The sequence below is a fragment of the Ctenocephalides felis genome, unplaced genomic scaffold (genome assembly GCF_003426905.1).
Source record: "Ctenocephalides felis isolate EL2017-DRISC unplaced genomic scaffold, ASM342690v1 CF-g0.4_SCAFFOLD_03570, whole genome shotgun sequence".
In the NCBI taxonomy this organism is placed as follows: Eukaryota; Metazoa; Arthropoda; class Insecta; order Siphonaptera; family Pulicidae; genus Ctenocephalides; species Ctenocephalides felis.
In genome coordinates, this window is record NW_020539724.1 from 12,373,197 (window position 1) to 12,391,072 (window position 17,876).

General features: G+C 28.2%; 1 protein-coding gene across 1 annotated transcript; it reads right to left on the reverse strand.

Moving 5' to 3' along the window:
- Positions 1 to 35: 35 nt before the first annotated feature.
- LOC113382806 (tubulin alpha-3 chain-like) lies at positions 36 to 11,067 on the reverse strand. Its single transcript, XM_026621042.1, has 8 exons — positions 10,885 to 11,067; positions 3,648 to 3,870; positions 1,445 to 1,617; positions 1,235 to 1,363; positions 959 to 1,129; positions 627 to 886; positions 321 to 530; positions 36 to 247 (listed from the first exon to the last, which is right to left on the reverse strand). Exons 1-8 carry the CDS (start codon positions 10,885 to 10,887, stop codon positions 64 to 66), a joined length of 1,353 nt encoding a protein of 450 aa, XP_026476827.1. The 5' UTR covers positions 10,888 to 11,067; the 3' UTR covers positions 36 to 63.
- Between the last annotated feature and the right edge of the window lie 6,809 nt (positions 11,068 to 17,876).

The following is a 17,876-nucleotide window of genomic DNA, read 5'->3' on the forward strand; positions in this document are numbered from 1 at the left end:
GACATTATTATATATATGTTTTTTAAAGAATAATATTGATTATTAAAGTGAAAGTTGATTTTTTCAATATTCCTCCCCATCATCGGCTTCACCATCAACAGAGTCAATGCCTACCTCCTCATAATCTTTTTCCAAAGCTGCCAAATCTTCACGAGCTTCACTAAATTCTCCTTCTTCCATACCTTCACCCACATACCAGTGGACAAAAGCACGTTTTGCATACATCAAGTCGAATTTGTGATCCAATCTAGAGGAAAAACAACAATTTATTTGAGTAAATAATACAAACATGATAAAAATGCTATTAATAAACTATTTACCTTGCCCAGGCTTCAGCAATAGCTGTTGTGTTGGACAACATACAGACAGCTCTTTGAACTTTAGCTAGATCACCACCAGGAACGACTGTTGGTGGCTGGTAATTGATACCCACTTTGAAACCAGTAGGGCACCAATCCACAAATTGAATACTGCGTTTGGTTTTAATAGTGGCAATTGCGGCGTTTACGTCTTTGGGTACAACATCACCTCTAAAAAAATTAAATAAAAACAAAATTTCAACACTATCTCTAATAATTCTACATTTTTATGGTTCCAATTATTATTCTTATTATTCGTTTTCCTACCTGTACAACATGCAGCATGCCATATATTTTCCATGACGTGGATCACATTTCACCATCTGGTTGGCAGGTTCAAAGCAGGAATTAGTGATGTCTGCGACAGTAAGTTGTTCATGATAAGCTTTTTCTGATGATATTACAGGGGCATAAGTAGCCAGAGGGAAGTGAATTCTAGGATAAGGCACCAAATTCGTTTGGAATTCGGTCAGATCCACATTCAAAGCTCCATCGAAACGTAGAGATGCAGTAATTGAAGATACAATCTTTAAAAAAAATGCTTATTTAGTAATTATTAGTTAATTATTAAAATTGTTAGAATGATTAGTTTTACTGACTTGTCCAATAAGTCTGTTCAAGTTGGTGTATGTTGGTCTTTCAATATCCAAATTGCGTCTGCAAATATCGTAAATAGCTTCATTGTCTACCATAAAGGCACAATCGGAATGTTCAAGAGTTGTGTGGGTGGTCAAGATTGAATTGTAGGGCTCCACAACAGCCGTGGAAACCTTAAAAATAAATACATAATTTTATAATGATTGCACTCTTTATGTGTTGTTTTAATTGATTGAACTGTTAAAGCTGTTGCTGAATATTATATATTATCTCTGTACCTGAGGTGCTGGATAAATAGAAAATTCCAATTTTGATTTCTTTCCATAATCGACAGAAAGACGTTCCATCAACAGTGATGTAAATCCGGATCCGGTGCCTCCACCGAAAGAATGGAATACCAGGAATCCCTGTAATAAATAGTTAATATAATTAAGAAAAAGAGTTTAAGAAGATATCTCTATTTTTTCCTCTGATCTAGATTTCCTGACCTGCAATCCAGTGCATTGATCCGCCAACTTTCTTAATCTATCCAATACAATATCAACAATTTCTTTTCCGATGGTGTAATGACCACGGGCATAGTTGTTGGCAGCATCTTCTTTGCCAGTTATCAACTGCTCAGGATGGAACAACTGCCTGTAGGTGCCCGTACGGACTTCATCTGCAATTAGATCATTAATTTTAATAAAAATACAATAATAAATCATGGTGAAAAATTGCATAATACCTTTAAATAGGCGTATGTGGCATTTCGCTTTAAAGCAAGTTGCAAGGACGTCGCGACATGTGTGAATGAACTTAATCTTCACATTTGTGAAGATGAAACTTGGAGCAGGTTAATTTGAAGATAAATAAAAATTTAACTTTAAAGTTAATGAAAATCTAAGAGGTAAAAATTATGCTTATACTATTTTCAATTTTGGCGTCCAACAAAATAAAATAATAAGTCAAATTTATTCTTATTCTATTTCCAATTTTTGATTTTGACTTGTAACGTCGGGAAAACATAAAATTAGCAAATAAGATTTTGTGGAAAGAAAATGAACTCACCTTTCCGAAATAAAACGATATGGTTTAATAATTTAATATTTATTTTTATATTTTATAAGCGTACTTCAGTTACAGTATTTCTTGTTGCAATTTTATTTTAAATATTTGGATTTCGTTATTAACGGTATAAACGCTAAAATTTGGGCCATCAACAAATTTTTCAGCTGCATGTAGATAAATTCCTTTTTTCTTTTCCATTTTGGAACAATGGCACGTTAGGTCCAAGTAACACAGTTTAAGCATCAATCAGAAACCGGGTCAGTCTTTTTTTAGCCTATGGCAGCAAATCTCGAGATATTTGGCAGCATTTGGACCAAAATTTCTTCATCCTCCCATTCTCCTTCAGATTCTTCTGTAGAATCAATTTCACTAGTGGGAATGCTATGTTCCCAACAATCATCACTGGATTCGCTCACGACTCCTGTATCTGATTGTGGAGATTCCCAATCAGAATGGAGACAGATGAATGGAAAGTTCTTCAACTCGCAACAATTGACTACAGGATTGTCTTTCATAGACAGCATCCTGAGATGGTAAAGATACTTCATATCGTTGGCGTCTATAGTATCAATTAAATTGTTTTTCATGAAGACATATTGTAAGGAAAACATTTTCGTAAGGTCCTTTGGGAAGCTTGTCAGACGATTATTGCTGAGGTTCAAATGAATGAGTTTGTGCAGGTTTGAAAAATTTGGCGGTAATTCTTCTATAATATTGTTTTCTAAAGTCAACCACCTCAAATTTGATAATTCAACAATACTTGCAGGCAATTCTTTAATCTGGTTGTTTCTAGCTCCAAAAGTGTCAAGATATTTCAAGTATCCTATCTCCTCTGGAAGTTCTGTAAGTTGAGTCGAATTGCACCACAGAACTTCAAGGCGGCTGATGAGGCATATTTCTGGTGGCAGTTGTTTCAAGGGATTGGAGCTCACATTTAAATTTACCAGGTTTTTTAACTGGCAAATCTCTGGCGGCAACACTGGTATGTTGTTAAAATCCAAAGACAACGTGTGCAAATTGTACAACAAAAACAATTCAACGGGCAATTGTCCTAGTTTGTTGTTGTGTAAGAAAAACCGCAATAAATCATGGTTGAAAGTGAATACTAAAATCAGGTATCTCTGCTAAATCATAGTTCGATAAATTCAACGTAAAACTTCGCTTTAGTTTTACATTTTCTATCATTGCCAGCATGCGATTTTCTCGTATGAAATTTAAAAAGGAATTCATTGTGTGGAATTTTGATGTAAGTTATACGCTTTTGTTTGTTTCTTCGAATTTTGTTCGCTACTGACCTTCATGCAATGTCTAGAATTAAAATAGGCATCAGCGTCATTAGAGGAATTAGATAATGGGAATAGATGCCGGCACTTGTTAATAAATATACTTTATTATATATTCAAATATAATATTCCTTCTCAAAGAAAATACTATAGCGAAAAAATTTTATTTTTTATGGGTTCACGTCAGGAAATGCGCCTACTAATACCGCGCAGATTTTGTGTTTTTTTAAATATCTGACAGGTAGATCAAAACATTATAGAACTAATAAATTTCTATCAAGAAGATTAATGAACTGATTTTTACTAGAACACATCTTAATATAATAAATAAATTAAATACACATGCTCATCTACTTACCGACGACAGTTGGTTCCAAATCGACAAAAACAGCTCTCGGTACGTGTTTTCCAGATCCAGTTTCGCTGAAGAAAGTGTTGAAGGAATCATCACCACATCCAATAGTCTTATCAGAAGGCATTTGTCCATCAGGTTGAATGCCATGTTCCAGGCAATAAAGCTCCCAGCAAGCGTTTCCGATCTGGACTCCGGCTTGGCCGATGTGGACTGAGATACATTCACGCTGGAGAAGAAAATTTAATATAAATAAAGGTTTAGTCGAGGAAATACACTTGCAAGAATAATAGGAGAGTCCTTATTAACAAATCCTTGGTAAACATGCTTACAAAACATTTTCTACCACACGTTCAATTATCAAGGAGCAACCAACTTTCGTTTTAATCACTGGCAGGCACGCAATCCTTCGTGACCTGATGAAATTGTTTGCTCAAAGATGGTAAAGATTCAAATATTATTTACATACTATTTTTTTGCAAAAAATTAAATAAAAACTAGAAAAGTTGACAATGATTTCAAAATCAAAACTTGGTGCTACTTCACAAAATCTATTTAGTTCTTGATTTTTAATATATATTTTTACAATAATTTAAAATAAGCTTTATTATTATAAACTAATAATAAATTATAAATTCTTAAATTTATTTATTTAGAGCAGTGATTCTTAAATGGGTCAATATCGACCTCTAGGGGTCCATGACAAAAAAAATCAGGGTCTATGAAACTATGTTGGGAGTCTGATTTAATATTGATACAACTTTCCCATTAAAAGCATTTTCTTTTTGCTCATTTATATTAATAAAAAAAGATAAGTTTTATTATAGCTTATAATTTAAAAGACCCTCTTTAAAATTTCCTTGTACAACATTGCTTGCACTTAACTCATTCAGTCAGTATTTTAAAAGTGATTAAATTATGGAGGATCATGATTTTGCACGCTATTTCAAGTAGATTTACAGCAAGTTAATTATGTAATTACTTAAATATGTAATCAGGTTAATTGCTCAGAATACACCGCAAATTATAAATGATTTTTATTAACATTTTAATTCTAAAAAAGTTCTAATAAAAGGTCTAAGACAAAATTTAAATTGCTATATCTTGCTTTAAATTGCATATCAGATCATTGCATATTAGAGTTATAAAATATATAAAGTGAATATTTTCTAGCTACATATATGACTAATTCTAAAGCTTCATTTTACAATTAGTCATCCAAAAAGAATTTATGTTCATATATATCGTGCAAGTTCGCCAAAACAAAGAATTCATAAGCAAAATATAAATATGTAATTGTAACAAATAAGGCTTGTTTGTGTCGTGAATGAAGAAACGAATTGCAGTTCTGGGAAAAAGATTGTTGCAGAATGTCAACTATAAATATCCATCGAATTTGATAATGAGAAACAACATCAGTAATGAGTTGATGAAGTTGATGAATCAGCTTTTGATGTTACAATAAGAAATTGACAATGGTATGAATTCTAAATGTTATGAAATTTTAAGAATGTCATCGAATTTTGTTCGATCACACGGTATTTTGAATTAAACAGCAAAATTCATCAATGTTATTATTTTACAGTAGATTGTAGTAGCTGATTGTTTGCTTAAAGTTTTGTTTTATAATTTAGTTTCCCAGGAAGTTGATAATTACCATCGTGTAATCTACACAACCGTCGATTCGTCTATTTTGCACGAAACTGCAACGATTAGCTCTAAATATGATTAGATTTGTGAGTGGATTGATTGTAATTTTACGTAAAATCTTGGGAAAAAATATAGATAAGTCTTCATACTAAAGGTTCTGCACGAATATACACTGCATATTTATGTGAAATTAGAAGATATTCAAGTTATACTAAAAAATTTTAGAGAATATCAATCGACTTAAAACAAATTGTTTTGACGTCCATATAATTGGCAAATAATTTAAAATTTACTTTCGTATCAGATCAAGTCAACTATAATTTATTCATTCTGTTTGAAATGTTCTAGTTCAAATATCATAAGATCAACAATCATTTATCTGGTTTTTACAAACGGAAACAGGAAGGCTTAATGATCGTTCACATCGATAGACTTTTTACTACACTTTGTCACAACATGTTGATATCAAATAAATCATTTTACTAGTAAACGTTGCCCTGGAAGAATGAATAAAAAAACATCTATTTTTATCCTATGGGAATCTCGCATGTCTCTAATCTAACTTTACATATGTTTTTTATTTTGCCATACGGAGGCAGCTTTTAAAATGTCATTAACCAAGACTTTTATGGATAGAATTTATCTATTTATAATGGTTGATAAATATAATCGTGAATTGCAAAAGTTGAAAGTCGAGGTAAATCGGCGATGTCGCTATTGACTTGAAAAATAGATAGATTAAATGGAGAAAAATTTTATTATATATATATTATATATATATATATAATATATATATATATTATATATATTATATATATATATATATAATATATATAATATATTACAGATTCATTCCCAACATGTGTACAATTTAAATTTCCTCTTAACGAAGAATAATGACTTGCTTTCTGCCTCATTTTATGACTAGATACGATTAGATTAGTCATAAATTTGTGGTAAAAACAGTCAAGAAATTTAACTCTAAATTAGTTACAAAAATAGTACAGATGAAATAACGATAATCAGTAGAGAAAAATAGTTCTTTAACCGCAGACTCACTCGAGAACAAAAAATGATTCATCAGGAATGAAATTATGGAAGATTGCAGTCGAGCGTTTAGATTGCATTTTGATAGAAGTAATAACTGTACTTGAAAATAAATACAAAGCTTAATTTGTAAATGAACGGGAAAACTTAAAACTAAATTAATCGTTTATTTAAAACCACTATCAATTTATATTTTAATAGAATAAAAGTACATGTTGTAAAATGATCCTATTTATGTAAATATAAGCATTTGTATGAAAACTTCATATTTTGCCTTATGCTTGTTGACTGTAGGATTTTTTCTTAATTTTATTTTATTTATAATCATTTATTTTCCTCTTCGGCCCTGTCTTATGTTTTATTAATGTAATCAACAAAAATAAAAATTATGACCCGTGGATATCATGCTCTCTAACCGCACGCATTAAGAGTCGGTTTAGTAATTGCTCATTCTTTGAAACCGATACAATGGAAGTTTATGATTATATCGTATTAGGCTGCTTTTTTATCGTTTAACTCTAATTTAATTTTATGCTTAGTGCAATTATCATTAGACGAAGGCAATTACAAATTTATGGCACGTTATAGAGATGCTTTCGTTCCAAATGAAGACATTTGTAAAGAACGAGAGAAATGAGAAAGTTATGGGATAATGGAACTATTCTAACAAAAAATGTACAAATGTAAAGAAGCTTCAAAATTTTTTGATAACTTGGAAATCTTACATATAAAAATAAATCGCAAAATGTGTTGGTAAGCGCATAACTCAACAACGGCTGGACCAATTTGGCCAATTCTTTTTCTAAAATTTTCCTTGCAGTTCAAGAATGGTTCTTACGACGAGAAAAAATCGAATAATTGCCGGAAAACCCCTAAAAACAGCCCTTATCTTTTTCACATACAAACGTTTTCTAACTAAAACGTAGAATCAATTTGAGCTTTATTGCTATTATATAAAGTTCATATTAAATTAGTTATGAATTTAGAATATGTATAATAAATTTATGATTAGAAAGAAAAATGAAATGTCTACATTATTATTGCCAAACAGCAGATGAGATGTGCCAGAAATTATAATAATATAAGATACAGTAAAGGTATGGCAGATTGAATGATGCACATATGAACGAGCTATGACAAATTAATTCACTTTAAAAATGAAATGCGAAAAATACGAGCGCACGCCTTAGGGGGCGCCAACACAAGATTCGTATATTAAATTTTTCAATATAGTTTTTTTTTTATATATAATTTCTTTGCATCTTTTATTTATCTTTCCACTATTTTTTGAAAATATTGATGTTTTTTTCTCAAAGCAATAGAAATGCAAACAGAACCCATACAAATGTAAACAAAATTTGTACTAATTATTAAAATCTCTATAAAATACATTATAACTTGTTGTACATATGTCTCATGATCATTTTTGAACACAAAATGGCATTTGTTTATTTTTTTATTGGATCTCCAAAAAATGTAACATACCTACTTTAAAAACCCTTTTAGAAAACCATAATTTCTAAAAAATATACAGAGGCCAAAAAACATTCTGATAAAACATTACGAATCACAAGTTACTCTATCCCGAAACTTATGCCCCCAATATCTTGGCCGTAAGTCCAATTAGATCAAAAACTTGTACGTATATCAAATTTATTTATTTCCTCCTCGTCCTCGATTTTTTCCACATCCGAGTAATTTCGTACCAAATGCGGTTACCGCTAAGAGATTTTCGAACTTCTCTTCGGAGATGTCAATGGCCGTAATTATCGTTCTGGAAGAGCTGACACAAACCGCGCAAGAGGCGGAAGAAGTCCGACGAACAGAGTTTATATTTATATTCAACCCGAGGAAGAAAATGATGATACACATGCAGTTGCTAAGTATTTACATTTGTTTTATGTTTTGTGCCAGACTAAATATAATTCATTGGTCGCTAACCTCGTGATGAGGGTTTTCTTATAAGGCTAACTTGGTGACGGTTTAACTAGATAATTTATTGATTGTCGTTTGTGATAAATCGTTTTTAAAGAAGAAGATACTGAAGCGTTTTATATTGTCAAGGATTTTGTGTTTGCTGCATTATGTGTGAGAGCTATAAAATTTATTAAAAGCTAACTCAAAATTATAAAATTTATATAATATTTTTGATATCACTATGCAATAGCCTTACCCTAATAAATCGTTAACTTTCACAATTCACACAAATGATAATAATTATTTCTACCGACTTATCCGTTTTTTAATGAGTTAGAGAATTATGTAAAAAACTGCTGCTAAAAAATGTCCCACCCTTTCACAATTCACCAAATGACAATAATTATTTCTACCGACTTATCTGTTTTTTAATGATTTAAAGAACTATGCAAAAAACCGCTTTAATTTTTTTTCAATTTTCTAATTTCAATCTATTTTGTCTTCATTAGTCAAATGTCCCACCCTTTCACAATTCACACAAATGACAATAATTATTTCTACCGACTCATCCGTTTTTCAATGATTTAAAGAATTATGTAAAAAACTGCTTTAATATTTTTCCAATTTCTAATTTCAACCTATTTTGCCTTCATCAATCAAATGTCCCACTCTTTCACAATTCACACAAATGACAATAATTATTTCTACCGATTTATCCGTTTTTCAATGATTTAAAGAATTATGTAAAAAACTGCTTTAATATTTTTCCAATTTTCTAATACCAATCTATTTTGCCTTCATCAGTCAAATGTCCCACCCTTTCACAATTCACACAAATGACAATAATTATTTCTACTGACTTATTCGTTTTTTAATGATTTAAAGAATTATGTAAAAAACTGCTTTAATATTTTTTCAATTTTCTAATTTCAATCTATTTTGCCTTCATCAGTCAAATGTCCCACCCTTTCACAATGCACACAAATGACAATAATTATTTCTACCGACTTATCCGTTTCCTCGTGACCTAGAGGATTCTTCATAAAACTGCTTTAATTTTTTTCAATTTTTGAATTTTAATATTTTTACCTTCGTCAGTCAAATGTCCCACCCTTAGGCGGTACGGGAGACTTGGCTCCAACCTGAAACGACGCGTAGATCCAGGTTGGTGTGCGATAGAGGGTACCGATTAGGTACAGGACAGGAAACGTTTGAATATATGAGGAAATAATATGTTGTACAGAAAATTTGAAGATTGAAGAATATAATTTGAGTTTTTTAAAGCATTTGGATAGATTTTGGCGTATAGATTTCAAAACTGCAGACAGATTTAAAACTTGCGAAGTATGTAGGTAGTAAAAGATTTTATTATAGATTAATTAGGTTTAAGTTTTATATGACATTGTTGGTCTCTAGCATCAAAATAAGCGTTTTTTAATAAAGCAAACAACCAAATAATTCGGTAATAAATAGTTTTATTAATATGTAAAGTTAGCTATAGTAACCCTCACACAAAATACCGATATTTATTTAAAAAAACAAACAATTCTTCAGAAATTTCAATAGAGATCTATAACGATTTGTATACCGTTTCGTTTACATTTTTATTCTATAATTGGCATAGAGCAAGGATCATATAAGTGCATCTTTATCATGAAAATAAATTTTCAAAGAATACAATTACATGTGCTAAATTAATTGAATTTCAATGATTGCCACTTCAGAATGAAAACCAATTGAATACTTTGTAATCGATTCGTTGTACTGAACGTGTAATTGGAAATAATTACTCTTATCCTGTAATAACTGTAAAATGTATTTTTGACGAATATAACTGGTATACACACACACACACACATATATATATATATATATATATAAAAGATAATAATATTTAAAATTTCCTATTAATCAAAATCATTTTATGTCGACCATTCAAGATAATTAGATAAATGTTCATTTAATATGATTTTAAGAAAATAATATAAAAAAGAATTTTTTTTGTCATGTCACAATTTGCTTGAAATTATTATATATAAGTAATCAAATGAATTTTCTTCATTTATGAAAAAAAATCTTTTTAATAAACCAGATTTAAAAGTCTTGTACCAAGATAGACAATTGTAAACAAAATTGCCCAACGATCGATTTTGGAAATATGTACATATTTCGCCCGATTAATTATGTAACTTTTTTAATTGTAGATTAAAATATCAATACAAGAAGAAATCTTTGTCTTATCATTGAACGAATCGACCCACTTTTTCCTTTTAACACATTTCTATGAACTCAAACCTGCAACTTGCAAATTAGTTCCGCAATGCAATTATCGCAATGAAACAAAAATAATTAGGTATGAAATAGATATGTATTTCACATGTCACATATTTACAATATAACATTTTTGACAAAAATGTGAACTGGTAATAAAAAATTAGTATTAACATATTTTAAAATATAATTGTTCAATTTTTTACTGTATTAAAATAAGCCAAGTGAACAGACAAAATAAAAAAAAAAAAATTAAAAACAAATTTAAAAAAAAATAAAAATAAATAAAATAAAATAAAAAAAATTAAAAAAAATATTAGAAAATATTTTCTTGGTTAAAATTTCAATTATTACTCACCATTTTTATTTAGGTTTTCAAATTTCCTTGATCAACTGTTTCGCGCTAATAGCAATATTTCTAGATTTGCTAAATCCCGTCGATTTTCAACTGAATTTATTTATTTATATTTTGAAAATAAAAAATTCGTAACACTAGAAAACAAATTACTCTCGGCTAGAGTCCGCTATGAGACAGCACAGAGCGTATATTGCCTCGATCTTGCATTTGATTCGGGCTTATATAAACTTCTCCAGGCCGCCGGGGAAGGGATGAAAATATAGATACATAGGAAAGGAATCAAAATTTGGTAAAGAATTCAAATTTGGAAATTCTCAAATTTCTAAGTTTTAATTCTCATAGTCTTGATCAACTAGTGATAAAACCTATCAGCCACAGTCATTTTTTTCAAATATATTGAATTGATTTATTTTTTCTCCAACACCGAATTTTTTCGCCATAAATGTAATTAACAATCGTAGTATATTAAAATATACCAAGAGCCCTTTCTCAAACTTGAACCAAAGATTTTTAAATAATCCTGTATCCGTTATAAAATTTGGCTTATCAAACATCAACAAAATCAACAAAAAGTACAGAAACTAGTCATTTGTAGTGGAACAAATGATAATTTTACATTATGGTGAATAAACTCAAATCAAACTGCATAAATATTTTCTTTTAAATTAGAACAAAAATAACAAGTTCATATCTTTTTTTCTAAAATATCTGGCTTAACTCGTTTTCCTTTTATGGGATAGATAGGATTTGGTCAATATAATATATTATAGTTTATTTTTCTATCTTCCCGTAGCAATGACATCATATAATCAGTCGTGTGCAGCGTGGCGTGTGATTCGAAAATTATATCAAGATGATCTTAAGTCATGTATGTAATGAATTCCATTGTTTTGTAAACGGCTGTAATAATAATACATATATTTTACCTCAAACAAGAGACAAGAGTAAAGGAAGAACTTCAGTTTTCTACTATTGATTTCGCTTGAACCAGTTAGGTTTTTATATTTCTTAGTTACTCTACCAATCGACAATAATCTGGGAGTATTTTTTAATCTATCATCCTGTTCATCCCTGGAATCAATTTATATATTCTGCCAAGTATTGCCAAACAATTTGCTGATATTCCATAAGGAATAAAATCAAACATGGTGCAGATATTGTGAAAAAATTCTAATTAGATCATTAAAAATATTATATTTGGATTTGTAAAATCTAGAAGAAAACACTTAATAAAAAATGAATGATGGTACATTCTACATTAGAAATCGTGTTATCATTTCTGAGTTTTCCAATTAGTACTTCCAAAATTGCTTCAATTATGAGTGGTCCTAGTAATGTTTTTAATTTCTTCTAATTTTGTCTTTGATATTTGTTTTATTTCTTTACATGAGCAAATATATTCAAAAGTGAGGTGTGGTGCGTAATTGAAACGCAACAAAAGGGCGCAGCTTTGGAATTACGACTAGTGAGGCGACAGGGATATTATTTCATATTTTATATTATAATATATATATATATATATATATATATATATATATATATAAACAAATGTATTCTGAGTGGATGGATAGATATTAATTTAGAAATATTCCTTCTGATTCCTTTTTGATATTTCGTGACTCATCTATTTGACCTTGATAGAGAATTCAGTTCAGTATAATAAACGACTTGTAACGGATAATGCTAATATAGGTTTCCATATTTTAGATTTTAAATTATAACACACTGATGATGAGACAAACCTAGTCTCGAAACGCTTGTGAAATTATTATTTAATAAATTAGTGCAAAAAGAGTGTTGTTTGTTCATATTTCTAAATTAATATATATATACATATATATATATATATATATATATATAATATATATATACCGGGTATTCCAGAAATCAATGCAAACCAAAAAAAAAATTGACAGTATTGACTGTAACCATCACGAAACAAAATAGAAAAAAATTGTTTCATGCAGTTCAAAAATTATGAGCTTTGAAGACCTTAAGACCTTAAAAGCTCATAATTTTTATAACTGCATGTGATAATTTTTCTTTGAATTTAAGTAAAATTTTGGTCAAACTATAACTATTTTTTGGTTATTTGTGGATAATTTTTATCATTTATGTTAATTTAAACTACGGAACCGTGACTGTAAATAACATTTCTAGGACCACAGCCAAAACTAGTGACCCAAGTTTTGGGACTATTTGTTAAATTATGAATTTAGAATTTTCAACAAAAAATTAGTAATACAATAGTTCCTTCATCTATTTCGAAAAAAAGCTTTGTAACTTTTTATGCATCACTAATTCACAGTCAAAGCTGGGTCGTTCCTATTTTTTTTATTTCGCATGAGTTGCTTAAGTTGCTTCGCCGTATTGTATTGTTTCCGATGTCGTCCTAAATCAGACTTAAAAACATGCCTATTATATTCCTGAAGAGGTAATAAGTTATTAAAATGATTACATATACTATTTATGTATCCTACAATGGTAATGCTAAATCTTAATAACCGAGGTCTATCTAAAAGTGAATGAGAATAAAAGATAGGAAATCCTGGTCAAGAAACAAATGTTGAAGTTTTTCCAATAAATTATTAAAATCAATAAATTTTAGTAATAATTTCTACATTGGTATGTGGAATTTGCTTCGCCGTATTGTATTGTTTCCGATGTCGTCCTAAATCAGACTTAAAAACATGCCTATTATATTCCTGAAGAGGTAATAAGTTATTAAAATGATTACATATACTATTTATGTATCCTACAATGGTAATGCTAAATCTTAATAACCGAGGTCTATCTAAAAGTGAATGAGAATAAAAGATAGGAAATCCTGGTCAAGAAACAAATGTTGAAGTTTTTCCAATAAATTATTAAAATCAATAAATTTTAGTAATAATTTCTACATTGGTATGTGGAATTAGTACTTGTATGTGATAAGAGCACAAATAAACTATAATGATACTAACGTAGCCGATGATGTTCAGTTATAATCACATTACATGTAAATAGAAAGGAATCTGGTGTACAGATTATTTAAAATTAAATTTAGAAATAATATAAAATTAAATAAATTCATATATATAAATACTATATAAATTGAGTAAATATATAAAGCAGTGATCGTCATTATCCCTGATATTTTTTCGAATTAAAATCATGTTTATACTATTTTAAAAATTAATTTTTAAAAATAAGCAGCCCCTGAATCCGAGTTCGATATTGATTGATTATTTTTAATTTTACGAATAAACTTTTGAGATTTTTTTTTGAATTCAACAACAAATCGTAACATTAATAGATTATTAATATTATTAATTTAAAGTTGATATAAAAAATTACTTATTATGATACAATACAAACGATTAAAGATCAGATTTCTCTAAAAAAATCTGATTTCTAAGGAAAAATATGTTGTTACATTTAAAATGTACACCAGATATTGTATTATTAAAATAATTTTCTTGTAAAATTATTCTCTGCCTTCGACGTGCCAAAGAAAATTAAATAAGAAAATACATTTGATCGACTAACAACTTTCCGCCCAGGTAACTATATGAATGTGTTAGATTTTACGGAAAGAGGGCTACAAAAGTTATCATAGAACACTTAAATATTTAAATAATAGATTAAATGATGGTTTTTTCTAAAAAAATATCATGCCAATGCTCATAGCATAAGGAAAACACTTTTAAAAGCAAAAAATTATATTTCACTCAATTGCAGAAAGTTTTTGGTTGTCCCTATTTACTGCCTTTTGTATGTTGAAATAATTATTGAATGAAGTTCCTAACACAACCATTCAGTGATTTTTATTACCATATAAATTACAATGTGTCTTCGGAGACATTCAGTCAATAAATTATAATTTTAAAAAATAACAGGTTTTCTTACCAGTCTACAAGTCCTAACCCTTGATTTATGTCAAGAAAGTAATTTTATAGTTTGTGAAAAATATTTATTATTATTATTATTTCAAGGGGCCCCGATTCGACCCTGTTTTCCAGGTAATTTTTCTACTTTAGCACAGTCGAGACATTCACCTTGAAGCTTATATAGTGGATGGAATAATCGAACTGCAGTGTGAATGACCGTACGAATATATAATGCACTTATGCAATAAATATTTATAAATTTATCGTATTTTATTGATAATGAAAAAATCAATACATGATACCTATAATTAGATAATTACAGGTAAAAAATTATAATTGGTACGCGGTGGATTCAAATATTTTCAAAGAAATTGATGAATTTTAGAAGTAGGTTGCCGAGAAAGTCAATCAAAAGATCAGAAATTAGTGAAATTTTTAAATACACTGTATCCAATTTCTACCTAAAAATTGAAAAGACAATCCCACGTTTATTTCAGAAAACAACAGATGTTTCATTACGTCTATAATGGGTAATCAATTAATTCGATTAATCGAACGATAAAACTTTACAATTGATGGTTATACTCTTTTATGTGGGCTGCAACTATCTATTGTTTGAAATTAATGTTTATTATTTACTTTTTTTTAGTTTTTACAACATCTACTCGTATGATACGTAGATGGAATTATTCCCGATTGAATGTTTTATAAATAATAGAAATTATGGCTATGGGAACGGGAATTAATGTTTATAATATGAAATAAATGTTGAAAGTCAAATTTTTCAAGACGATTTGATGTAAAGTGAAGTGAAGTTTTAAAAATTCTAGTTTTATAAATATTTGGATTGTATGATGCATACTGCAAGCTAATGCTTTGACATTTTGTTCTATTTTTTATATAAATAAATCAGTTAAATTTTAATAAATGTAATAAACTGATGTACGTAAGTTAAATATTAATTATAAACTAAGAACATAAGAATAATTTGAATATTTAGCTCGGTATGATTTATTTTACAATAGTTCTTATATACCTGCAGAGTATTACTGTATCTCATAGATACAATTGTGCAATAATAATGTGCCTAGTATGAGTTTAGGCAAAAATAAAATCTTCATAGTATTATTATTTACCCCAAGGTAAATATTCACAAACCTATTTATATATTAAATATAAAATAAAATAAAAATAGCTACAAAATAATGGACTTACCGAAATGCAATTTACGCTAACAATTGGGTGAAATACAATCACTACAGGTGAAGAACTGAAAGTGTTAATGAAAGTGTTAAGGTTATTGGATATTCAGGTAAATTTGTGATAAAACTCATATATCGATACATCAAGTAAAGATATCAATATTTCAAAAAGGACAGAATGACAACTTATCTATATTTTGAATAATATCTAGGCTTTGGAACCCAATATTGTCAAATTTTAGACCAAAACACAAGAAAACATTTAAAATCAAATGCTGATTATTAAAGACAAAGTATAAGTCTGAAATAATACTTATTACTTCTAACGATTTAATTATGAATGGAAAAACAAATGATTTTTTGCAGCTAAAAAGTTGGTCTTCGAAGTTGAAATGGATATAAAATATTCTGACATTACTCTTAGCGAATATAAATATAATTTATAAATTTTATATATCCTGTGAATCAAATTGTTTCATAAATTTAAATACCCCTGATATGAAATCTGTTATTTACGTCTTATAAAATGATATTATATTTTTATACAATTTAACAACTTTTATAATTTTGAATAAATTCGGTTTTAGAACTAGATACTCCCTTTAATTCTGCAAGCTGTAATTTATATCAGTTAAAGTTATTTAAATAAACAGTTTTACATCAAAATTTTTAAAAATGACCGAAAAAACTAGTTACTAAATTAGTTATTTATAAAGTTATTATTATGTTAATACATCCCTGCAATTATAATTATTTAATAAAAAATTATTTTATTCTTATTAATTTATTGTTATATATTTTTTTCGTGTAACACAATAAAAGCATTATTTAGAATTAAATTTTAAATTAGTCGTTTATATAAATATTTACATATTATGACATTTTTTATATTTAGTTTCAACTAAAGTTTAGTGTCTAAAAATCATGCATCAGCAATATCAGTCATCCCATACAAATAATTATATTAGAGAACATAAAGTTTTTGTATTCTTAATACTTATAATAAGTTTTTATATCTTAATCAATAAAGATTATTTTGTTATGAATACGTTCATTTGGCCGAAGCCAAGATCTCTGCAAAAATAGACGAAATAAATATGATTCTTAAGTAAAAAATAATTAGTTAACTATTAATGAGGATTTAAAAATTATTAATGAGTTGTAGAATGATCTGGTAAAGTGGCATTTATATAATTTTTATAACATTATAATTACTTTAATATCATTCTTAAACATCGTTAATTTTATGTATATTTTATCGGAAATTCTAACAATTTTTTGTAGAGGAATTAATTTATTATTTAAACTATTTTTTCATTTAAAAAAAAGGTTTAGAATATCGATACTGATACTCAATATTATTTAATATTTAATAAGTTGGATATTAAAAAGTCGCTTTTAAGATTTTTTTCAATATGCAATATTAACTATATTGCAAAAGCGATATTAAAATTGATTATCCTGCCATTAAAATATTTTATAACAAATTAACATAAAAATAGATAAAATAAAGCAACCAGCTTTATAAAAAAGAATTCGTTTAAAATATAAACAAATGTTAACCATTCGTTTTTAAGGATTTTTTTCTTAATGAGCTCTGTTGGAATATCTGTACTAAAATTGATAATTCTGCTATATTCTATGTTGTTTGTTTGTTAACAAATAAAATGAAATATAGCATTGGTATAAATTATTCCATAAACATCAAAAAATATTGAGATATTCATGGTTTAAGAAAAAATAACGCAAATCTGTTAATTTTGAATAAAGTATACATAAAATTGCAGATGTATAGTTCGACATAAGCAATTTATATAAAATCTGTAACTTATTCTCTGTAACAACATTATATATATATATATATATATATATACATATATATATATATATAATTTATAATTTAAATTTTGGCACTCGCCTC